General features: G+C 39.6%; 1 protein-coding gene across 2 annotated transcripts in view; it reads right to left on the reverse strand.

Annotated features, from left to right (window-relative positions):
- Positions 1-7,860: 7,860 nt before the first annotated feature.
- The window catches only part of RHOBTB3 (Rho related BTB domain containing 3), a 69,723-nt gene continuing 50,591 nt past the window's right edge, over positions 7,861-26,992 (reverse strand). For both annotated transcript variants that reach the window (XM_020793206.3, XM_020793205.3), the window contains 4 exons: positions 21,809-21,982; positions 15,548-15,714; positions 12,296-12,392; positions 7,861-11,106 (listed from right to left, as the gene is read on the reverse strand). In XM_020793206.3, the coding sequence (XP_020648865.1) occupies positions 10,991-11,106; positions 12,296-12,392; positions 15,548-15,714; positions 21,809-21,982 (554 nt within the window). In that variant the 3' untranslated portion in view covers positions 7,861-10,990. The remainder of the gene's footprint in view (positions 11,107-12,295; positions 12,393-15,547; positions 15,715-21,808; positions 21,983-26,992) is intronic.

Below are 26,992 nucleotides of genomic sequence, written 5' to 3' on the forward strand. Positions count from 1 at the left end.
TGTTTATTTATTTAGCCTTTACATCACACTAAGAGTTGTTGGGTTTTTTTTTTGTTTGTTTTTGTTTTTTGCTTACTTCAGTTCCATCTTTTCCACTTCTTGGCATTAAATTTTTTTCTTTTTTTCTTTTTTCAGATTTGTGTGCTGATTTGGTTTATCTCAGTGTTTCTCAACCTTTTTTGAATCATGTCCCTCTATTAATAGTCAAGAAATCTGCAACCCGCTGCCACATTTGTATAATAAGACATTTTAATGGGTAAAGAAAAGGCATTAAAACAGATTTTCAGAATATAATTAGAACCTAATATATTAACACTAATGTTAATATATTAACCTTTTAAGGAGAAAGGTGAGGTAAAATATTTTAAATAAATAAATTTTAAATGAATAATGCATTATTGGGAGGGGGCTGTAAATTTGCCTGTACCCGATTAAAATTTGAGAAGGAAAAAGATGTCACACACTTTTCAGTTAAATTTAATTATTTTAGTGTGGAAACTACCTTCCATGTCTCCTCTCCCCAAAAAAGCCCCCTTAAGGAACAGCCCCTCCACCTCAAGCCCAAATAAATACCTCCCCTATGGCCCTGCCCCATGCTCCAACTCCCGCCCCCCGTTTCCTCACTCATTTTTTGCCCCTCTTGCCTTGCTTCTCTCTGACTCAGGTGGAGACCAGAGGCATCTCCTGCCCAGGTTCCTTCACTGCACCACCATCACCACACCTGCAAGAGGGGGAGACTCAGGGGAAGCATAAGGCACCAGTGCCATAGTGGTAACTTTTCAGCTGAGAAGTGGGGACATGTGCAGACAACCCCCCCCAGCCAGTTGCTAAAAAAGAGACAATTTTAAAAAAAATTAGCAGCTGGCCGACTTCCAGCCAGCTGCCTGTGCATGGACTCTCACCTCTCAGCTGAGAGGCAGACATCTGCACAGATGCAAAGATAGGCCTGACTCCTGGAAGGGAAGTTGGGCTGCTGTCTCTCTAGACGTTGCCTACAGTGATGGTAGGACAAAGTATGGAAGCCATGGAAACAATGGGAAGGGGGGGGCAGGCTGTGGCAGGGAGAATGAACCAGGATGTTCCTTACATCAGGGGAAAGTTTGTTGGTTCAGGAAAGTTCAGGCTCTCTGGTTTGGAACCCACCCAAATCAATGAACCGCAATTTTTGACAAACTTCCTGGTTCGTTTATTTGGGCAGGGCTCTCACGTGCACACGCATGCACGCACGCAATCAAGCACACAATCAAGCGCATGCGTGTGCGTGCACACACACACACGGTAGTGAATACAGCATCCAAAAAGTAGCTTCAACTATGCCTCCAAGGGCAGTTGTGGCTTAATCTCCAGTTCTATATTGTATGTATAATTATAATGTGATGCTATAATAAGTAGTGAATTGGGTGTTTAAATATTCACATATTAAAAAGGCAATCCTTTACAAAGTTAACATATAAAGGAGAGGGTCCTTAGCTGACAGGACTTTTCCCCATGTTGAGCGTAAAGTCAATGAATTCCTCCCACCTTGCACTTCCTGTAATCTGATGTGTCATGACTGAGTGAAATCACAACACACAGACCTTTGATTTCTAAGCTGCTAGATCTCATGTTTGGTAACGGTTATCTCTTGCTTGTGTAAATAACCTTGTCTTTGTGAATAAAATAGAAATGTTAAGAGCTATTCCCTCCTAGTGCAGAAAATAAAGAGGGCCTTCTACTGTGGCTGAGAGGCTTTCGTTTCCCACTCTCCACACACTGCACCATTTAATAAAGACACTCGTTTTTCTATCTGGAAGGTTCCATGCCTCCATCTACCACAGGGCTAGATATTGACATCAGAAAAGTAGCTGCTCTTTATCATAAAAGGATGTGAAACCGATGCTGCTTTCTGCTCAGAGCGACTGAGTGCTAACGTAAACAATAGTACAAGTATACTGAAATTATACTTGTGAGCTGGCTGGGACGTGGTGGCACTGTGGGCTAAAACGCAGAAACCTCTGTGTTGCAGGGTCAGAAGACCAGCAGTCGTAAGATCAAATCCATGCGACAGAGTGAGCTCCCGTTGCTTTGTCCCAGCTCCTCACCAACCTAGCAGTTCGAAAGTATGCATATGTGAGTAGATAAATAGGTACCACCTCGGTGGGAAGGTAAAACGGTGTTCCCTAGTCATGCAGCCCACGTAACAACGGAAACTGTCTTTGGACAAGCGCTGGCTCTACGGCTTGAAAACGGGATGAGCACCGCCCCCTAGGGTCGGACACAACTAGACTAAGAATGCCAAGGGGAACCTTTACCTTTTTACTGAAATTATGCTCAGGAGCCATCTTCCATAGCATAACAGCAAAACCTCTCCCTGAGCCATGCTGTACTTTTTATTAAATGTGTTGTATCCTGCATTCAGACTGGTTTGTAAAGAATTTACTGAACAAGCATTATAGCTCAGTTGGGTGATTTTATCTTATGGAAAGAAATGTGAGTCACTTCATCAGCAGAACTTGAAGTCATGAATTGCAAATAATGGCATTAGCAGAAACATGCTACTTTTACAGGTTAAGAGGGGCATAAAAATTAAGCAAATAGTTTTACTCCTTAAGGTTTTTTTAGTTATGGAATTGCTTTTGGAAGGATTTTGAGTACTCTTTCTACATGAATTTCAGGCCATTCTTTTGCTGTTTCAGATTTATTTTTACAAAAAAAGGGAAAGAAACTGAAGTTTGACAAAAAGCAACAAATAACCTAACACATTGTTACAATTACATATTTCTTAAAAGGCAGTACCAAATGATTTTCTCTCTAAAAAAATACTTTCCAAGTTCTACCAGCCAGCTCGCTTAAAGTGATTCTGTCACATTCAGTGCCAAATCTCTGAAACATGCAGTTGAAGGGCCCTTTTTTCATGTTGTGTGGAAACGATACAATGGTTTGCATTCTCAACACAGGTTTGGATAGTCAGACTCTTCTTGACAGTTAAGCTCTTCTATACAAAGGGAAGACAAGAGATGGGATGAGTAAGTAGTGTTGCCAGGCTAGTGGTTCCTCGTTTCCAGAGATTTCAGGTCAAAAGTCTGAGATGAGAGAGCCCACATGATGTCACAGAGGTGGGGTAGGCAAGAAATTGGGTTTGCTTTGGGGACAGCAGATTATGGAAATGGGCTTCAGGAGAGTCTAGGTTAACAGCAAAACTTGCCTAACCAGTGAAATTTGAACCAGTTAATATAGCATGAATTTGAGGGAAGTCTTCCTCTCAAAACACAATTCTGATTTCAGATATCAAATGCACATGGACTCGCCTAGTTTATCTGAATGCTTTTTGGTGCCCTCTTAATACCTATGTCTGCAGGCCCAGTTCGGTTGTAACAAAATCAAAACAGCTTCATTTTTCATCCTGTTGCTCTAGCAATTGAAGAACTCATTTCGTGTCAGCTGCTTCAAGCATGCACAGGGGGTCCTTCCGCCAAAAAACTTTAGACTGTAGCTCTAGAATATATGCCTGCACAAAGAACATACTGGAATGCTAGGCTCCTTGTGCACACCTTGAAATAGAAACAAATATAGGACTCTGATCAAAGTTTGACACACCTGGAAACTAATCAGTTCTCAACTCAGCTATGCAAACTTCAAGGTGACTTAATTTTTCCAACCACGCATGCTCCTGAAGATTACACTTGTTAATGGTCCCTCCATTCAAATCAACCAAAACAAAGCATAGTCTTCAACAGCACTAATGGATGGAAAAGTTAGGTGACTTTTGTGAATGTGAATAACTACTATAATTGTAGATTTCCTTTTAAAACTGATCTCTAAAACTATAGTTATTGTTTTAATATAATTTAAGTTCACAAGACGTAATGATAGTGTAACAGCATTGCGTTTGAAGAGGGCTATTTGGCTTCCTCTGATATATTTTATGTTCTAAAAAGCATGATTCAAAAGATCCTATGATTAAGTGGGCACAAAATATAGGGCACAACATTGATATTGATCAATGGCTGAAAACATGGCAAAATAACATAAAGCTCACAAGATCGGTTAATTTTAAGGAGAATATATATAAGATGTTCTATAGGTGGCATATGACCCTGAAAAACTGTCAAAGATGTATACTGATGTATCAAATAAGTGTTGGAAATGTGAAACACAAATGGGAAGTTATTATCATATGTGGTGGTTGTGTGGGGTAGCGAAAAAATACTGGAAAAGAGTGCATGTTATGTTACAACAAATTCTGCTTTGTAAAGTACCACTAACCCCAGAATTGTTTCTATTAAGCATGATACCCGATAACATAAATAGGTCAAAGGAACATATAGTTATATATATTATTACAGCAGCCAGAATTATGTATGCTAGAAATTGGAAAAGTACGGCGGTGCCGGAACAAGAAGATCTGATGGAAAAAATACCGGAAATAGCCGAAATGGACATCTTATCGGAAGTTATGGACCAATCCTTGCAAAGGGCAACAGAAAGATGGGACTTATTTTATAAATGGACTGAATTAACAGGTAGTAGCTGAATATGTATAGTGAAATGTGAACCTTATACATAAGGCAGAAAAGAGTAAATAGAATGATTTTGGATTTGATATGGCAATAGGTATAGATTGGATATTAGTATGCTATGATTTCCCCTCTCCCTCAGAAATCCCCTTCCCTCACAAACCCTAATCCCTATGTCCCTATGTCACCCTTTATGTAAAAAATAAAATAAAATTATATAAAAAATAAAAATAAAAAAATAGCTTATTTCTGTGTTACAGCTATTGGTCGTGAGAATTCAAACCAGTCCTACAATGAAATGTAATGAACATGGGGAAAATGTGCACTGGTTAAGTGGCAAAAAGAGAGGCTACTTACCTGTAACCATAGTTCTTCGAGTGGTCCTCTGTGAATCCACACAAATGGGTTTAGACTGCCCCTGTGCAGGACTCTTCAGAATATTTTAGAGCTTAAAAACATGTGATTAGTTGGACGTTCCCCCGTGGTGCGCATGCTCCGCCCGCCCGCAATACCTCAGTTCCAAAATGTCCGCTGCTGTCAAGGCTCTGACCATAGCAAAGCTCAAGACATCAAGTGACGGACAGCAGGGAGGATGGGTGGGATGTGTGGATTCACAGAGGACCACTTGAAGAACTATGGTTACAGGTAAGTAACCTCTCTTTCTTCTTCATGGCCTCTGTGAATGCACACAGATGAGTGATTAGCAAGCTAACTGACTGGAAGGAGGGCTGTCACGCTGACAATGAAGTCAGCACAGCCCTGCCGAAATTTGCTTCCTTCTTAGTCCTGACGTCTACACGGTAATGTGTCACAAAAGCTGAGGGTGTAGACCAAGTAGCCACTTGACAAATGTCAGGGACTTCAACACCTTGCAACCAGGCAGTAGAAGTAGCCATAGCTCTTGTAGAGTGTGCCTTTAGCACATCTGTCGGAGTCTTGCCTACCAATTCATAAGCCATCGTAATGGCAGAGACAATCCATCTCAAAATCATCTGTGAAGAGGCAGGAGAGCCTTTACATGGGCCATGAAAGCACAAGACGAGTCACAGAGAAGTGCAGAAGTCCTTAGTCCTAGAAATATAAAAGGCTAAAGTGTGACAAACATTGAGGGAGTGGAGCATGTGTTCAACATCAGAAGAAGGAGACGCCACAGGCTGATATGAGACTATAGCCGAAAAATAAACTTTCAACGTTGAGTGGGCCACAACTTGATCAAAGAGATAATGAAGGAACTTGAGAAGTGTGTCCAAGGAAACGCTGTGAATTAACAAATTTAAGGAAAGCATTCCATTAATAACAGTAGAAGGCTTCCTAACCCTATCCAACACCTCCACTACAGTGGGGGAATTCTCCACGCCATGAGGTGTAGAGATTCCAGGTAGGGATGACAAAGCTGGCCATTTTCCTGAGTCAAAAGGTACAGCTGGAGCAGTAATCTCAGGAAGTCGGACGCCATGGCTGTGAGAGGGGTAAACCATAGTTGTTGAGGCCACCAAGGGGCTATTAAGATGGCATTGGACCGCAGCTGATGGATCTTGACTATCGTCCACTGGATGAGGGGTAAGAGGTAGAGAAGGGTGTCACCCCAATAAACCATGAAGGCATCACCTAGAGAGTTCTCGCCTCCATCCTTTTTGGGAACTATGAAATAATGGGAGTAAAATCTGTTCAGAACATCTTGGGGAGGAACTCTGAAAATAGCGCGCTTTTGGAGTAGAAGAAATATCTCAGCTTCTAGGGCAGGTGAGTAAGCAGTGGGTCTGACATGACCGATAGGACGCTCTGTGAACTCTACATAACATATGATGGCAAGCACCTAAGTGTCCTTGGTGATGGATGACCACTTGCTGAAAAAGGGGGTTAGCCATGGATGATGCGGGCGGGGGGAAACAGGTGCAGACAAGGAGAGCCAAAGGTATTGCTTGTTTTTTCATGTAGGACGATGGAAAGGTTGCCTGCACTGCTGAGCCTGGGAGCGGAAGGAGCGGCAGAAAAAGATTGAGGGTTGGATCTCTCTGGGTCTGGAGTGAACAGTTTGATTGCTAAAAAGTGAAGGGTCTATGCCATTGGCTACATTGATATCTGGGCTGCTGGGTGGAGTAGGAGCAGGCAGTTTTACGAATTTTGTGTAAATTGCCCATCACCTCATCCGTCTTTTCATTAAAAAGACCAACTCCGTCAAAAGGAATATCCTCAATACGGGATCTAGCAACATCATTGATGCCCACTGAGCACAGCCAAGCATGTTTTCTGAGGGAAATACAGTGGTATACAGAGATGATATGCAACAATAGAGTACATGGTTTTTAAAATTTGATTCAAAGTTTGCTGTATGAAACACATTTATACACGTTTTCTTGATGTCATGCCATTAATTTAGTGGAATCCATAGGTACAGAAGATTTTTGAGAGTCCCCTGGACTTCAAGGAGAACAAACCTATCCATTTTGAAGGAAATCAACCCCGAGTGCTCACTGGAAGGACAGATCCAATACTTTGGTCATCTCATGAGAAGACTGCCTGGAAAAGACCATGATGTTGGGAAAGTTTGAAAGCAAGAGAAAGAGGGGACAACAGAGGACGAGATGGTTGGACAGTGTCATCAAAGCTACCAACATGAATTTGACCAAACTCCGGGAGGCAGTGGAAGACAGCAGGGCCTGGCGTGCTCTGGTCCATGGGGTCACGAAGAGTCGGACATGAGTTAACAATTAAACAGCAACAACAACATAGGTACAGAAAGAAATAGATGTTGTATCATGAATTTACAAAACTATTGCTCTGTCTTTGCAAGGGAATTACATGCTAATCTTGTTATAAAATGAATTTGTGCTACTAATCATGTAACAGCTCTTCCATCTGGGAAGGATTATTTTTCATTCCTCTATGCTAGTTTCATGGAGGGAGGTCAGCGTACAGAAGACCTTTTGTGTTGTCATGCCTATCTGGACTCAGACAGGCTGCCCTATGTATAAAGGTACAGTATCTGTGTGTTTCCTTTTGCTGTACTGTATCATGTTGCATTCCTGTCAACCATCTATACAATAAATCTTCTAAGGTACCAGTGGCCTTGATCAGACTCAAAGAACTAAGCTCACTGAAATTCTGGTATGAACTAGTACACATCTAGCACAATAAAGCATGTGTTATAAATCATACATCCTTTAAATTAGGGTGGAGAATTCTTTGCCCTCCCATAAACTTGGCACTGGTAAGGCATTGTGGAAATTGTAGCCCAAATATCTTCATACTCATTGAGGATGCACTCCATTTGACTCAATTATCATATAAACTTTCAGCTCCTAAAGAGGGTCAGAAACCTATTCCAGCTTTGTGTTTAATGGGCAAGTAATCACATGAAATGAACACTTAGTAAAAACATTTTATTGACTTGTTAAACACAAATTAAACAATACATTTAAAATCTCGTAAATTTAAAGCACCTGCTTACAAGAAGTTGTTTCATACTTCAACACATGCCATAATAAAATAAATGTTTCTTTTAGCTACAAACATTCTTATTAATGTAACAGGTTTGTAACAAAGAATCTTACCATGATCTTAGGGTTGACTGTCTATAAAATTCATGCTGGCTTCACATTAACACATATCCACAGCTTCATTTAAGAAATTATAACAGTCTGTTACTGGAAATGATTTCCTTATAAAAATATAATTTTAAAGTAGTCCCTTCAATGTATGAATTTCTACAATGGTATCTATCAGTACCTCCATAATTAATAAATAACCAGTTATTGGAAATGCAGAAGGTATGCAAGTTATCTCCCAAAGCAGATACACTTTTTCTTAGAAGCAAGTCCCACTGAGTTCAACTGAGGCTGCTTTCAAGTTAAGTGGGCACAGTGGCTGCTGCATTAATTGCCCCTCAGCCATCTGAATAGAACTTAAGGAAAATTACAATCTGATCCCATCATTTTATTAAAGGGATGTCATAATTTGACAACTTTAGAGGGGCTAAAAGTAGCACGGAAACTATGAGCTCTGTGCCATTTTAATGGCCCATGTGGCTCGTCAAGCTATCCAAGAGTTCTCAGGCAACTATAACCAGAAATAAAAATCCAAAGTGTCTCTATATTTCAGAAGGTTGCTCTAGAACTGATTCTTTTCTGAAGCTGAACTAATTCAGACAAATACAAATATACATTATATCAAGCTACATGAAGATCCTGAGCATTAATAGGTACTCCATCTCTAGTTATCAATCCTACAAAGTCCAAACTAGTTTCCCTAATTTTAGGAGCCTTCGGACACTTGTTCTTCCTATTCTGCAGGAATATTAGTGGTTCTGTATTTTCCCTCCAAGTTATACACAATCCTTATTACAAAGCGTCAGTGCATTTTAACACACTATATGATAAGGTCTTAGGATAGGGTACAAACACTTCAAGAGCATGATGCATATCTGTAACAAGCTCCAATATGTGGCTATCCATTCCAAGTGAAAATGTTCTAGAAAAAATCTTAATTTTAAAACATTTATTTGTTTAAGAAGTTTATTTCTACGTTTACATGCTAAAATCACTGGAATAAATTATTAAATCTATTTGTGATTTAGTTAGAGTATGCAGAATTAGTATATACCACATGCAAATATAGGGTACAAATGAGGAATTACAAACTATTTTTTGTCCTTGCATACTCAGTAAATAATCAGAATGTATGGGAACTCTTCATGCTTGTCCAACTAACTTACAAAATGTATTGTAATTTAAAATTTAGTGTAACATATTATACAGTAAATGATTCTACTTTATGCAATTTCATATTAATCAATTATACAGGATTTTAAAAAAAATGTTGGCTTCTATTGGAAAGCAATTATTTTCCAATAGAAGTTCCACAAATGCATCAAGCATTAAAAACCTAATATAAAACTCTATTTTTAAGGGCTGTTGAAATATACATGGATTATATGGGACCACTGATTGGTGCAGCGCATTTTATAAAGATGTGAACTATGTGCCAGGAAGTTCCTGGTTTAAACCTCACCCCAGGTAACACAGACACAATCTTTCACCGTGTTTATGCATAAGAATTTTAGTGTGGTACATATTGACAGGTGTCTTGAGGATTACCCAAGCAAACTGCTGGCATATGTAAACACATGAATAAATAAGAACAACCCCAGGCTCATTGTAGTAGGGTACACGGCTTGTCTACAAAGAAAGCAATCATCTGAGTGTGAAGTATTCCAGAGGCACGCCATCTGAATGCACCGTGACCTCATGCAAGGCCCACCAGAAATGAACTGAGGGGGTACTTACAGCCCTTACCTGGACTTGTTAATTAAACTTGGCTGATATAAGGGATGATAAAAGTGACTGAGAGGAGCAGTGAAGTTAGGCTCCCTGGCCCCTTTCTTATGCCCATTTAAGTCACACACATTTATGGGGTTTCACAGACCACACTTGCCTACTGGATCCCACCTTGCTCCACTTCACTTTGCTGGCACAAAGGATGCCTTACAGATGTATAGAACTGTGGCCATCTTTATTCCCTGCTTCCACCTGAACCATTCAGAAAACACTTTGTAGACAACAGCCTATTCTTCGACCACCTCTTTATTTTACAGGACACAGACAAGCGGAAAAATGATTGGTGCTATTTTTGTTGCATTAGACATCTCAGTGAGGAGAAAAAACTGAGTTATTTTCTCAAGGAAGAATGATCTACTTTTACATTATTACACAAATTTGGTGCAGCTGAAGGGGGGCACTTTTAAATTCCTAATATAGAACTTTTATATACAATTTTAAATGTCTAATATTAAACCTAACACTAAACCCCCTGTGTTTGTACAAAATTCTTAAATAACTCATAAATAAATTACAGAACTAACTAATAGAACTAGCCAGTATACAAAAAAGTAGGTTCATGAATTTGGAATCTCTTCAGACTCCTAAAATCCCTATCATAGAGGCCAGTCAGATAATTACACTCTAAATCAGGGATTTACATACTATAACTCTTCAGATGATTTTGGGGCTGCAGATCCTCTCATCATTTGGCACTGGCTAAGGGTGATGGAGTAGTACTTTTAACATCCAAAGGGCCAGAAGATGCCTAGCCCTGCTCTAAATAGTCCACGCCCCTCTTTAAAACAAAACAAAACAAAACAAGGTGATACAAGTCAAAGTATTAAAAAAGAAAGAAACTTGGTCAGCAACATAACTAAGTCACATCATGGTTAAATGCTTATGCTGTCCTGAAATTTTTCACATGCTTTTTAGTACAGATTATGCATTAGCAAGTGCAACGGTATATATTGTTTCACAGTACAGTATTTTACCTCAGTATCTGATTTCAGTCTTGAGAAGTTGTAAGATATCTACAGTAAACTGCCTTTCTGTGACTCTCCTTTTTGTAAATAAAGAAAGATCTGTTTTCAGTTTACATTACTAGACAATGGCATTTTTGGGTTAACCCAAATATGTGATTCACAGAGGCCACGAAGAAGAAGATCTGTTTTCAGTTTACATTACTAGACAATGGCATTTTCGGGAATGAATGTAATTCCTGTACTCCGCGAGCTGCTTCAGGTACATGCTAGAAGGCCATCTATGCATCTCAACAAAATTACGTTCTTCCACTGGAAATAAAAACAAAGGCAGTTAAATTACGTTCTTCCAGTGGAAATAAAACCAAAGGCAGTTATGTCTTGTCATGCTAAAATACTTTGTGTCCATTGATACAAATAGTCTCTGACACATTTTTTCAAATGAGAAGCATCTATGAGATTCTCCCTACTGACAGAACTGATCTACAATTAGAGTTTCAGATACTCTACTTAACCTGGGGTGAGGCAGGCTGGGTGAAAAGCATTCAGTCAGTTTTACCAAACACATTATGGAAGTGGGTGGACATATTTCTTTAATGTGAAACAAAATACAGCACAGTTTTTCTGAGACTTGACATAAAGAGAAGTAGAAATATAAGGGAAAAATCGGGGAACCTGGGAGAAAGCAACACTGTTAATCACTGTACAGTACTACTGCAGACCCTTTAAAAACAGAAGAATCTTTCTCAACTTGGTATTTAGTTTATACCTAAATAGTGGTTCATAGCCTTGGTTCCTCAGATGTTGTCAAACTATCCAGCATTGTTTCTTTATGTCATGAGGTGATTTAAGGAAACAAATACATTAAGAGGTGGTGGCCAATAATAGCTGTTGTGAATTGTCTGGGGTCTGCAGGCCCTGCCATTTGTTCAACTATGCTGGAAGTGCATGCCAGTCCTACTCTTCCCTCTGCCCCCAAAAGATTACTGTTGGCATTTTGTGCCACTTGCCTTCCCCACTGTGGGAAGCACAATCTGAGTGATTTCTGGGCTAAAAACATTACCACTTGTTGTATGGGAGGGAATGAGCCTCTGATGGCAAATTATGCCTCGGGTCCTATTTGGAGATCACTTTTTCATTTATTTCTTCTTGCCTTCTAGTGCTGTTTTAAGCCTGTGGTTTCAATAATCCCTCATAAACCTCCACACCTTTCTCAAACTTGTTTTAGCCTGTCCTACAACCTCTCAGAATTTTGGAGAGATGTGTGTCTTCCTTACAGATTTATTAAACCATCTGGCATTGTGTCAGCCTGGCAAGCTTTTCCATAGTAACCAGTCAGAAGGGCAGATGCCAGTTGATTTACGGATTAAAGCAAGCAAAATAAAATATTGTCATTCTGCTAAAGCAAATGCAGTAAGACTATGCTCTCATTTTGACAGTGAGAACTATAGTACCAAAACTAAAATCCATCTTTTTTAAAAGGGAGCAGTTGGTAAATTACCTGAAAGGTCTTCAAATTCAGGTTTTTGACTGAAGATTAAGTAATTAGAAGCAATAAAATGAAGCAGCCAGTTTGAAAGGCAATCAGAGTTATGAAACTGTACAAAAAAATAGAAATAAAGTACAAAGGAATATCAGTGTCATAGAAAAAAGATGTTGGCATGAACAATATACATAGTTTAATATATAAATACTTCACTATACTTTAATACTAGCTACTTTCAGAGGTCTCCATATACAGTGTGTGTGTGTGTGTGTGTGTGTGTGTGTGTGTGTGTGTGTGTGTGTGTGTGTGTGAGAGAGAGAGAGAGAGAGAGAGAGAGAGAGAGAGAGAGCAGGCACATATGTACTATACACATATATTTGTAAAAGTATGTATATGTGTATGTATATACCTGTATAAATATACATATACACACACACTTCAATACCATATATACTTCCAGAAGAAATAATGCAAAATAAAGCATAAAATGAACGTTAGCCTGCCCTGGTGTATTATTAAAAGGTTCAGAATGTATTCAACACACTTATTTAACACTATTCTTTTAGAGTTCACAATACAATCAAGAGTCAGTCTATACAAGTCTGTGGTGAAAAGAGTAAAGAAGGGAGACTACCGTACCTACATTTTAATGGTGGTTGAAATAGAGGTGTAGGGCTAAGACTGAGGATACAACTATGTGTGACAATAAATACACTTTTGCCTTGCCTATAATACTGGAACTGTGGTTCACATGGGAATTAAGCCTTCCTTGACCTATGTACCATGTTTCCAAGAAAAATCATGCCCCCTCAGTTGCTACTTGTTACAAGAGACAAACTGCCATTGATGCCAAGAAACAGAAAAGACTATCAAACTCTATTTCTAAAAGAACAATAAGACTATTCAGACAGTAGCAGACTTCATTCTTAATGAATGCTGAACTTGCTACAATAAATTAGGGGCAGAATTGGGAAAATGTTGGGGACCACTGTCCTAGAGGATCCAAGGTGGCTTACAGTATTGAAAGAAACAATGTTAAAAGCTAAATAACAAATTATTACAATATTTTAAAAAGCATTAAACAGATGTCGTATTACAACTCATAAATAAGAGCAATATTAAAAGCTCAAGCAAAAGAACAGAATAAAATAATCCCTTTAAAAATCCCCTTTAAAAGTAATTAAAAGGAAAGGCTGCCTGGAGAGAAATGTCTTCATCGGCTTGCAGAAGGACAGCAAAGATGGGGCTAGGCCTCTCATGGGAGAGTTTCTGGCTCTGGGAGTAGCAACAGAAAAGGCCCTCTCCCATGTCCCCACCACATGTGCTTGTGAGGGTGGTGGAATCCAGAGAAAGGTCTCCCCTTAATACCTGGGTAGACTTACAAAGGGAGATACAATCTCTTAGATAGCTTGGATCCAAACCATTTAGGGTTTTACAGGTTAAAACCAGCACTTTGAATTATGCCCAGAAATGGGATCAACTACCAGTGGAGCTGCAGTAACAGGGGGATGATGTGCTCCCTGTAACCAACCCCAGTTAACAATTTGGCTGCAGCGGTTTTGACCTGCTGGAGTTTCTGAACACTTTCCAAAGACAGACCCACATAGAGCACATTACAGTAATCCAACCGAGATGTAACTAAAGCATGTGTTACCATGGCCAGATCAGACCTCTCAAGGAATAGGTACAGCTGGAGCACTGGTTTTAACTGTGCAAAGTGAGTCCTGCCACTGCCAAAACCTGGGCATCTAGTCTCAGAGACAAATCCAGGATCACCCCCAAGGTATGCAGCTGTGTTTTCAGAAGGAGTATAATCCCATCCAGCACAGACTGAATCCCTTGATCTGCCTTTTAGCTGACCAGGATCACCTCTGCCTTGTCTGGATTAAGTTTCAGTTTATTTGCCTTCCCCCAGTCTATTACTGACACCAGATACTGATGTAAAACTGAAACAGCTTCCTTGGATTTAAATGGAAGGAGAAATAGAACAGGGTGTCATCAGCATATTAGGGACACCGAATCTCAAAATGCAGACAACCTCTTCCAGCAGTTAATGTAGACGTTAAATAGCATAGGAGAAAAACTGAACCCTCAGGGATACCACAGGCCAACGGCCAGGGTGTCAAACAAGAGTCCTCCAGCACCATTCTCTGAGGTCCACCCTCCAGGAAGGAATGGATCTAGTGTAAAACAGTGCTTCCAAATCCCATCCCAGAAGGATACCATAGTTGATGGTATCCAAAGACACTGAAAGGTCCAGCATAAACAACAGGGACACACTACCCCTGTCCAGTTCCTGGCACAGATCATCTATCAAGTTGACCAAAGAAAGCAGTCTCTGTCCCATAACCAGGCCTAAAGCCAGACTGAAATGGCTCTAGATCATGTGTCTCATCCACGTACCCCTGTTGCTGAGAAGCCACAATGTACTCTAGCACTTTGCCCATGAATGGAACATGCTGGTAATTATCCAATACCATGGGATCCAAGGAGGATTTTTTCAACTGGTTTTACTACTGACTCCTTAAAGCATGCTGTGGTACTTTTCTACTGCAAGGAAGCATTCACCACTACTCGTATCCACTCAGCCAGTCCCCCTCTAGAAGCATTTAAATGCCAGGAAGGTCAAGGGTCCAGTAGACATGTGTTAGCCTTCACCTATTCAAGAGTCCTGTCCACAACATCAGATATTATAATTGATAGCATGAGGAAGTTGAAGTACACAAATAGGTCAAGGAACATTAGCTGCTGCAAGAAGCCAGTCCACAATAACTGAGGGGGAAAGACACCATAAGGTGGCAGTTCCAAGCAGAAATAAGTGTAGACTTTTGAAAGGTACCCAGTATCAGAAATGGGTGGAAACTTTCAATAAATTATTTTATGATGTTATCACTGAAGGGAATATCTTCTCCAGATGGCTCTTTCACCACAGATAAAGTTGGAAGCATGGGAAACAGTTCCATGGTTGGTGACATTAACAGCAGTCTGATGATAGCCAGCAATCAGCAACTCACATTTAGGTCCATGCCATAAAAAGCATGAAACAAAAAGTGCTCAAGCTCTTGCTAAATAGTTAGGGGCAAGCCAAGCAGTTCCCTCTCCAATTTTCCAGCTACTTGGTATCCCTTGCCTCAGAAAGGAAACTACGGTGTGCCCCAGATTTTGTTGGCTGCAGAAATGCCAATAAGAAACCTTGTTGGTCAGGAACCAGTAAAAGTGAATATGTATATACCGATACTTTATACATTTACAAACGGTAATCCTCACCTTTGCCTTTCGAAGCAAGCTGACAACACTCAGACTTGTTGATGCCAGCTCCCTACTGGGCATACTCTGTAGTTGTGTGATGATATAAAGCTCACAGATGTGCTGGAGCCTTGACACCTGGTACATCTCAGCACAAATTAAAAGTGACATGGCTTGCAAAATGCTGGCTGATAAAAAAAAATCAAGCAAGAGTCAGATTAGTGCACATTAACTAGCAAGGTAAGGACAGGTTATGTACTTTTAACTGTAGTTCTCTGAGTAGTCATCTGTGAATTCATATTAACGTATTGTTTTGTTCCAGCACAGATGCCCTCAGCATCTTCTAGAGCCTGGAAAAAAGTGTTAGCCCACTCTAGCACTTAGTGCATGCTCCTGCACCCAGCGCTAGAATTCAGTTCCCATGTCTGCAACTGAGTCAAATGCAAACATGCGAAAGATAGAGGGGAGGTTGTGTGAATTCACAAATGATCACTTGAAGAACTTCACTTAGTTCAATAACCTGTCCTCCTTCTTCATGGTCTCTGTGATTCACACTAATAAGTGACTAACAAGCTAATTTACTGGCTGGTGGGATGTCATGTCATCAAAGACAAGATCATTACTCAGCCAAAGGATGCAACAAGGTTTTCTCTGATGTTCAGTCTAAAATGCATAATGACAGTCATGAGCAGAGACTACATAACTGCCTTACAGATGCCCTTCATCTGTACCTCTTTTAAAAAGTCTGATGAGGCAGCAAGCACCCTGACAGAAAGTTCTTTCAAGAAGCTTGGAACAGGTTTCTTAGCCAACTGGTAAGACAAGATAACCACATTTACAAGCCACTTGTATACTCTGAGAGGAGATGTAATTGCCTAACCAATCTCCTTGGCAGCAGAGGAATAATCTGTTAGTTATCCTAAAAGGTTTTATCTTTGACACATAAAAGGCTAGCACCCTGCAAATATCAAGTGTCTGTAATGTTTTCTCTAAATCTGTAGTAGAGTCTGGAAAGAATGCCAGCAATGCCAGAGGTTGGTTGATGTGGAAATGTTACAACGTTTGGGACAAAAGACATACCTGTTGTAAGAAACACCTTATCTCTGAAGGCAAGTGCCAGGGTTATTGTTTTTAATCCACTGGCAAACTAAGGGGGAAGGGCTGTATTTTCTCCCACAGTATGCTGCCCTGGACACCTAATAATTTGCAGCTCAAATGTTGAGTATATTCTGCATCTGATGGCATCCATTTTTCTGCCTGTTTAGTTATGGGTGTTATTTTAGATCTTGTCTGGGACACTTGGATCATGATTTAATTAAATTGTTAATAGAAAAAATGAATTCTTTGTCTTGTATTTTGTTTTCAACTCTTCTCTGTGTCAGAGAGGGTTGATGGTTTCTTCCATAATTCTTTCATCAAGTATAGTAGCTGGCAGCATGGTTGTATGGATAGGTGTGGAAGCATTCTTTTGAACTTAAGGCAGACAGTGTCAGACCTAGGAGGAGGGCTCTGAATTTCTATTTGCAGTGACACTGCCATTCTAAGCATTAAGTCTGTGAAGGACCTGATGTCATCTGATGAGAGTTGTTAGATGTAGAGGCACTAACATTGTGTGTGTTCTCCTCGATGTCAAGCTCTAACATCAAGGTTTTTTCAGGTTCAGAGTCTTTGACTTGGTTTTGACCCTTATCTAGTTGGCACTGGGGTTGGAGGAGTGTTCCAATTACAGCCTCCTAAATTTCAGTGCACACTGTTGAGGTACTTTGATGGTTGATCGGTCTTAATGTCTGATGATGAGTTTGATACCAGAGACGTGATGAGGCTCCAGGGACTTCAAAATGGACAGCCTTCATTTCCTGCTCCAAGTGTGTTGGTGTTCCAGCACTGGAGGGGTTGGTGTAGAGAAGCCCAACATCAAGCTACAGTATGTGGCCAAAGATCCTATTCCATGTGCCCTCTGAAAATCAGGAGAGGGTGGCATAAAAGGCCATTCATCATCTGCACAGAAATGAGGTGGGACTTTATAGAAGAATGAGGGTAGGAAGGAATTCTCCCCCATTAGCATCTGCTCACATGGGATGGGCTGTGGCCTGTTCGCTGGGAGAGTTCCCATAACTGACAGATGGAGATCCTCCAATTCCAAGCATGGTGATCAAGATTGAGTGGTTTTATTGCATTGGTGTTTGTCAGAAACCTTCATGGTATCTTCCTGGGTGGATTGGGATGCTGGCTCACCACCATCCCAACATTTCAATTGGCTCTATATTGGTGACTTCCTTGGGTGACTTTCTGCTTTAAAACAGCGTGCGCAATTCTCAAATTCTATCTCTGGCCTTAATATGGTAAATAGGAAAGCCAATTAGATTTGCATAAGCCTGGGAGGCAGGAAAGTTTTAAGGGTCAGATCATACTTTCACACCATTAAAGAGAGGGCCAGGTAGTTGGGGCTCGTCAGCCATGGAAGGCAGCCCATCTAGGAGAAGGAAAACTCCGATTTCAAACCTCCACTGCCTTGTGGCTTTATCCACTCATGGAAAAGGCTTCAGGAGTTAACCTCGAGGCAAAATCCGGAGCTGGAGTCCCAAAGGCATTTCGTGTTGTTCTGCCAATTCCTGCGACGTTGCTGGAACCAGTTGTATTGGCTCTTGCCTTTCCATTGGAACATTTCAGCAACGTGGAGAGGGGGGATCTGCTACTTGGGTAACAGCCTATCCTCCATATTACCTTACCCGGGCTTCATGCTCTGGAGAGGACACTCCTCGATTCAGAGCATGTTACCATAGTCTCTCGAGACTGAAGGATGCCTATGTATATTGGTGACTGTGTTAAAGGAGAAGAGGCACTAGATGAAAGGAGCAGGGCATCGTCTCTGTCTGATACTGGCCTCCAACAGAACTCGTTGTGTACTTTCAGCTGGGAGGTCAATAGCTGTGGAGTTGGTGATGGTGTTTTCCTTGTCGAGTTAATGGCACTGGTCTTTTTAAACTGTCAGTTAACCTTTCCTTTTCTTCAATATGGAAGGTGAGGGTTTCAATGCAGACAGTGTCAAAAACATGTTCTTTGGAGGTGACCTTTGCGAGGTTCTCGATGCTGCTGGAACTGGCTCTTCTTGGATGTTTTGGCTCATGTCAGTTTGACTGGATTCCATAAAAATTGACTCAGCAGGAGTCTTGCAGATTGGGACTGGCAGTTCCATACTCTCCTGAGAGATCATGTCCACTGCTCAAAGTGACCATCCCCAAAGGTACAACTTGAATTTTGCTTGCCTATTTTTAATGGTGACTTTTGCAAACTTCTCACAAAATTGTCAAGACTGTGTATGATGGTTCTTCTCTGAGGAAATACAGGCATTTGAGTGTCCATCTGAAAGATGGTTTTAATATTACAACTCTCGCACTTGAATGGTGCAAAAAAAGGCCATAAAAGGCAGGAATGTGTAATGAGGAACCAGAATTTTTTCTCCCCCTCCTTTTTTTTTAACAGAGAAAAAGAGGGCTAACAAAAATGAAAAGATAGAAGAAAGGGAACCTGAAGAACAAACTTTTTACAAAATATTGAATCAGGCTCCAGATTATCACTGAGGTGCTGCTACAAGCAATGGTCAAAAAGAAAGTGAGTGCCAGCATTAAGTTGAGTAGCAAGTACCAAGTGCCAGGGTGGGGCTAATAAACTTTTTTCTAGGCTCTGGAAGATTCTGCGACATCTGCGCAGGCACAGAACAACCCACAAGTTTGAATCACAGAAACAGAGAAGAATCACCATAATACAAATACAAGCACACTGCTGTATGCTTACTAATTTGTATGGGTCAGCAGTATTCATTTTTAAATAGTTTTTTCTGCAAACATGATATTATTGGTCCTTTGGCAAAGTTCTTGAGATTTCAGAGATGCACAATTGCCACAGCCATACATGCATCCAAAATAGCTATATTAAGGTTAATGCAGTAAACAAAGTGTCTATATGTGCAGCAAACATTCCCTTACACCCAAGGAAGTTTCATGTACATTACAGCGGTCACTTGCAAATTAACGATCAAGCAGAAAACATCCTTTCAAAGTATTCATATACAGATTGTAGCACAATTGCAGTTTTAAAACATTTTACTTGTGGCTTCTTCAAATAGTACAAAGAAAGAAGAAACAAAGAAAAGATGAAAAGGTGAGTGAGGAAAATAAAAGGCATCAATGGCAAGATGTAGCTTATTTTATGTAATTGTTTTTTCTCTTGGTGATTTATATATAATCATACGAATTCCAGCTGCAATATACAATGCCTGTTAAATCATTAGACATTTGTGTGGACTTGAAGATACAGCATCAAATATTCAGATTTACTCTTTCTTTATATTTAGCAAGAAGCCAGAACATAAAATAAAGGTTTGCAGTGCATTTGCCACAGTGATCAATGAAAGTGATAATGTGGTACTTGGCTAACAATGCTAAGCAGTAAGCAAAAAATGAAGGCCTGGCACTGAGGGAAGATGGCTGAGTCAGCACAGCATAGGTGCACAACTGCTGTCTGTTCAAAAGCCTTCACATGGCCAGTAGTGGCCAGTTAGTAAACATTTGCTAGCAGGGTGCTGATCCAGCTGCCAATTAGAATGTGGCGTACGTCAAATTACTACGTATGTTTCTTTCCATCTCAGGTAACTGTTTTTTATATTGCTTGGTTATTTCTCTTGGTGTCTAAGGTTATTACACAGACAAAATTGATAGTCCATCTACTTTCCTGTTCTTAACCCTAGATTCTGTTCAATTGCACCTCTACCTCTACTGCACCCCAGCATGTCATCTGGAGCACAAGAAGAAAAGTTTTTTCCTTTCTTCTGTTGTAGACAAAATGCAACTATTCAGGAATACCTATGGGGCTAGTTATTATTCAAAGTAAGTATTATAAGGTTATTCTAATACATATTCTTAACATTGGAGAGTTTCAGTTATTTACTTTTGAATATAAGTTGAACCTTGGTGTGAATTATGCTATCTGCACTAAAATCTCTTTGCACCCCAAATACCCATTTCATTCTTCCTTGCTTCAATCACAAACCTTCTAGCACTGTGCACTAGTATCTAATAATGTGCAGCAGCCCAGATACTCTCTTGAATCCAATATGCAACAGGAAGGGGAAGTCTTTTGTTACTGAAAATTGCTTCAGTTGTTAGAGATATCCCAGTGCTCGTGATTTTTTGGTAATTCCCCCATCTGTCCTGCAGCTCCAATTACTATCTAGCGATGAAAGTGATTATATGGGAGCCTTGGAACAGAAGCTGGCAATGTTTAATTTCTGAAAAATCACTCCCACTGATGACCTCATCAGCCATGTATGGGCATAGTTGCATGAACAGGACTACAGTCAATAACAACTAAGAATTTAAAAAAGGTTACAGTTGTGCAGCACAACCCAATGCACGTTTACCTGAAAGAAAGGTCCATTGCGTTTATTGGGATTATAACTCAAATTAAGTACACACAAGTGTAGGTCAATCATAGTACAGTATTTCCCCAAAAATAAGACAGGGTCTTCTATTAATTTTTGTTCCAAAAACTCATTAGGGCTTATTTTCAGGAAAAAAAATTTTTTCATGTACAGTCAACCCTCGACTTACGAACTTAATTCGTTTTGGAAGGACATTCATAAGTCAAAAAGTTTGTAAGTCGAATCAGAATTTCCCATAGAAATGCACTGAAAACCAATTAATCCGTTCCGGCTGTTTTTGGTTTAGGTCAAGGGGTGGTTTGTAAGTCGAAGCATTAGTTCCAATAGGAACTAGTGCAAAACCAGTTAATCTGTTCTTACCATTAGGGGCTGATTTTTTTTCTTTTAACCTAAGATGACTTACGTTTTAAAAAAGGAAAGAAAAGAGTTCATAACTCAAAGCAAAGTTTGCAAGTCGAGCCAATATTTTCCTATTGGAGCAGTTCGTAAGTCAAACTGTTCGTAACCAGGGCCGTTCGTAAGTCGACGGTTGACTGAACAACAATCTACATTTATTCAAATACAGTCATGTATTCTTCTGGTTGCTGCACAATGGTGGAGGGAGGGGTTTCACTCAACTGGGGCTTATTTTTGGGGTAGGGTTTATATTACGAGCATTCTGAAAAATCATACTAGGGCTTATTTTCAGGTTAGGTCTTATTTTAGGGGAAACAGGGTACAGGATGGGATTGTGATATTTACTTATGCCTTTCCCTCCTTCTTCATAAAACAATAGTTTGAACAAGTATTTACCAGAACCATGTGACATTTCAAGATACAAAAAGGTTTTCATGTTTACTTACGTGGACAGCAGGAGTCAGTATACAGATATTCTAGAAAGGATAGGAAAGTGTCTTTCGAAATCCCATATACCGGAACTAGAAAACTATTCGATTCTATGTAGTTACCATTAAACATTGCTGCCATTACCTCACAGCGAGCTACCAGGACTGCTCTGTGAGCTGGTACTGTAACACCTGTAAGAAAGAGGATAAGGGAGAAAAGGGAAACCGTTACCACACTTTCAACATGTTAACAGTCAAAATTATTTAATTGAAAGGCTACGTTTACTTAAATCCTTTAACATGGATTTTTAAAAAAGGATTTTATCATTAATTTTAGCAATAGCTTAATTTGATGGGATATACATCTACAGTCCATATAATCTGAAATACCATGTTTCCCTGAAAATAAGATAAGGTCTTATATTAATTTTTGTTCCAACAACACATTAGAGCTTATTTTCAGAGGATGTTTTATTTTTTTTCATGTACAACAATCTACACTTATTCAAATACAGTCATGTCATCTTCTTCTGGTTGCTGCACAGTGGTGGAGCGCGAGGTTTCAGTTAACTGGGGCTTATTTTTTTGGTACGGCTTATATTATGAGCATCCTGAAAAATCATACTAGGGCTTATTTCAGGTTAGGTCTTACTTTCAGGGAATTAAGTCAAGGCAAGCAAAGTACGACCCTCTAGCCAGTGCAGAGGAATCGATGCTTTTGTTACCAATGGGTGAAGTTTTATTTAATTCTGTAGAATCACTTTTGAGTAAAGGCATTTAGAATTGTACTGTACACATCCTAAAATACAACACAAGAAAAAAGAGAACTGGAGAAATGCTCATGTGTCAACCGCTGCTGCCCAATGCACTACCATGACCCAAGAAAGTGCACTAGTAAAACAAAATAAATTTATATTGAAATATCCACTTTTACAAATGCATATGCAGTGACAATTCTCAGATACATTCTGCTCCCCTCCTCTGATATGATGAAAAAGAAAAGTCCAGAAGCTTTCATTTTTCACTTTCTCCCACAGTGTTCAAACCTGGGAGAACTCTGGTTTGTTTGAATTATTACTAGCTTTATACAAACCGGCATCCCTGATTTTCCTAGTTAAGTTTCTAACCACTTTACACAAATTCAGGCCAAATGGAAACTCTTGCAGGTTTATAAGACCTTAGAAGAGGAAGAAAACATTTTATCATCTATTCCTTGTGACTGGGCCAAAAAGAAGGGAGTACAAACAGGAATAAACCATAAGCTTGAGGTTAATGCATGTAAGGTCCTGGTCACTTGAAGGAAATGTTTCTTCTCCCCAGTTAGTTCGTTGAGGACACACAATCAACACTGAAACATTTTCCCTGGCAGGGATGCAACTGTCGAACATTTCTCCCTCATCAGGAGGGTTGTGTTATTTAGTACCTGTTGCATTCCTTACCCGGATTGCCTGTGTGCACAATCTGCCCCGCTTCTTTTCAGAATCAAAGCCAGGAAGACGGCAGTCATTTTTGCGGTGCACATATTAATTTTTTCCCCAGTCAGTACACTGATACATTGGTAAAAGAATTTCACAGGGAAGTGCCACCATTACATTACTGGCAGATAATTTTTATTATTATTATTTCTGTGGAAGATACATTGAACCGTTGGTATGCCAATGTCACTGGGCGGAGGTGATCGCCAGTATTGATGCACTTTTTTTTTCACTTACTGTGCATAGCATTTGTATGTATGTCTATGCAGGAGGTGCTGCCCTTTCTGCCAAATGTGCACCTTTTTCCCCCATGGCTGCTGCTGTACTAGCAGCACAGCCATAGATGGTGGTCCTATGTCCCTTGTGTGCAACGCATTTCCACAGGAGTAGCCAGCACAACAGAGGACAGTTTCCAAAAGAGAAACATCTACCAAATATAGTAATATATCGATAAATATTTTTTTCAAAAGTAAATAAATCAAGAGGTTAAATCACCCCTTGAAGCACGAGAGAAAACTATCTGGCACCATGGTGTAGTTGGCCATAATGATTCAAACAGGAGGAAATAAATTGGTAATGTTAAAAGTTTTGGGGACATTCACCCTGGTATATATACCATGAGACTGAGATTCAGTACAACAGAGGTATGGAAAGTATCGGAAGAACTAGAGAACATTCCCTCACAAGACCAGGGCCAAACACTAAACCAGAGTGTACAGTTAGTTACCACTGAACTGTCCTCTATATCCTCATTTTCACCATATATTTTTAAAAGAGTAGTTTCAGGACTAGTATATTTACTAGCTTCTACACAATGTATGAATACTTCAATTGAAATTAATATCATATAGGTGTGATCTGCTTAATGTAACTGTCTTGCATTCTAATATAGCTTGATACATCTAACAATCTATGTCACTCTAGCATATATTGCCAGTCTAGGGAAAAAAAAGTTTACAGCTGCAGACTTTCAAGCAGTCCTAATAATTTTAGTAGAACAATTCCAGAAGTGAAAAATTTAAAGATAAAGTATTCTAAAGATCTCTATGTACCATAAAACTCCACAGAAACACACAGCTGGTAACTGCAGTGACTTCTTTAGGATTAGATACTGTATCTTATAATATAGCACATCTCTCTAAAAACTTTAAGGCGCTTTCAGGTATAGGAGAAGAGCTCCAAATAAATAACTTTCAACTAATTTTTAAACCATTGCTGAAGAGGACTGTGATACATAATTTATGTGTGTGTGTGGGGGGGGGGGGAAGACTTGAAAATGTCTCCAGTACTTCCTATTTATAATGAACTGCTCTGTAGGAACAGAGAAAAACAATGCCCTAATCAAGCTTTTGTCCATACTGGTGTTTCTCTGCCTTCATGGCTAACAAGTAGTTATGTGTCATCTTGCATGGAACTTTTTAAAAAAATGTCTCATATTCCACAATCTAGAATCTTTATCACAATACTTGGTGTGTATATAGAAAAGGATGGAACAGCCATTTGTACATCTTTAAAAATGCTCACATTACCACTTCATGTGTTCTTCAGATGAATCCTGGCATTAAAAAGGTGCCAGGGTTGAGCCCTGTGTGTCCTAATAGTGAAATCTATCCACAACTGAATAAATACAGTGGTGCCTTGCTTGATGACGTTAATTTGTTCCAGCAAAATCGCTGTAGAGAGAAAACGTCGTCAAACGAAATAAAAAAACCCACTGAAACGCACTGAAAACCATTCAATGCGTTCCAATGGACTGAATACCTGCTCGTCTAGCGAAGATCCTCCATATGGCAGCCATTTTTGGTGCCTATAAAGCAAGGAATCCGTCCTAGAAAACAGCGGGGGCCATTTTCTTCAGCCGGTGGCCATTTTGAAACCTGACAATCAGCTGTTTGCTGATCATCGTAAAACGAAAATCGGTTCCCGAAGCAGGGAACCGATCATCGCACAGCGAAAAAACCCCATTTAAAACATCGTTTTGCGATTGCAACGGTAATCGCAAAAACATTAAGATAAAGCGGATTCGTCGTAGAGCGGGGTAATTGTCCAGCGGGGTACGACTGTACAGCTGCTATGCAATTTGCATTCATATATGTGCCACATTCTCAAGTTACCTAGTTTTGTTCCTAAAGAGATAAGGCCCTTTAGAAATACTAAATATTAATTCAGTGTCATTGTGTTCTGTCTGTAACAGAGGATTCCAGTCTGGTTAATATCAGTTTATGCCTTGCTGATATTTTCTTTGAAACAAGCAATGAGACCTATTGTTCCTTTGACATCCTACATGAAACGTCCACATAAGTAGCCCTTAGAACTGAGCTGTCTGTCTCACCAAGCTGTGCATTTGGATTTTGTTCTCCTTTCAAAGGAATGTTTGTTTTCTTTGCATAGTGAAGGCGACATCTAGAAAAGAATCCCCTTGTACGCATGTGCTAAATTCATAAAGATTCAGACTTGTCTGTGGCTTTTCAAAGCTGAAAGCAAAATAATTAAACAACTCTTTAATCTTGTGTAAGTAAGAGATTGAAGTTAATTAAAAATTGCCACTATCCTGATTTCCATATATGCATGAAAAAAGTTAAGGTCTTCATTACACACAATTTGCTCAAATCTCACTGAAGTATTAAACAATGAAACCCTTGCTCTGGACAAAAAAAAAGGTCATTCAGAGACAAAGCAAAGATGTTAACACCACAATAATTTACTATTAAATGACCTTTTTTGTTTATTTACTTAGTCATATACTTGGCTTTATAATATTCAACTGATACTATAACACTAATATATTCAGTAGAAAGTATTGGTTAATGTTATTTTGTACATTCTGATGCGATGTAAATTAAACACCAGCATAAGTATGCCAGGCATTACACCCAGGCAACATGCATTGCATAATTAGACTGCACAAGCATTCACGTGACTCCTGTTGTGAACAGCATTTCCGCTCTGCCTCACTTTTCACTAAAGCTATTACAGTTTCGTGTTGTGCTTGTTGAGTTATGCAACAAGATTTCAGACAATACATTTAAGTAAATTAAGGAACATTTTCTTCCCTCTATTTTTTCCATTGGTCTTTCAACTTTGTTTTCTATAGTAAAATTGTTCAAATAAAAATGTCAATTATTTTTTTAAAACAACAAAGAATCCTGCAGTTTCATGGATAGCAGCCCATTTCTTCAGATGGGCTAAAGATGAATCTTGTTGGTCAGGTTGCTATAGGCCAAAACAAAAGAAAAATAAAAAATAAAAAAGGTTGTGACACTGCTACATTTTAATGTTAAGCTTTTGTGGACATGTTCACTTCATCAGATGTAAGAGGAAATTGACTTGTTTATGAAAGCTCACATTAAAATGTAGCAGTTAGTCTTTAAGTTGTCACAATGTTTTTGCCTTCTTTATTTTTCATTTTTCTTTTCTTTTGGTCTCATATGTTAGCACAGACAAACACAGCTACCACTCACTTTTAAAGTTGCCACAGGACACTGCTGTTTTTGCTGCTGCAGAGTAAGGGTCTGATCAGATAGTGACAAAGGACCACATCTGATGGCAATGGAAAGAGTTGCTTTGCTAGGAGCAATCTCCCTTGAAGCAACCCTTCAGTCCCTGCAGGAACTGCTCTAGCACAGTCCCCTAAAAGAGTAGCCCTGCAGCTGGACCAAAAATGAGGCTGCTAGGTCTCGCTACATCATAGAATAACTGAGATGGGCTCAGTAAGCTTGAAGACTGA

This window comes from Pogona vitticeps, chromosome 2 (assembly GCF_051106095.1).
Source record: "Pogona vitticeps strain Pit_001003342236 chromosome 2, PviZW2.1, whole genome shotgun sequence".
Lineage (NCBI taxonomy): Eukaryota > Metazoa > Chordata > Lepidosauria > Squamata > Agamidae > Pogona > Pogona vitticeps.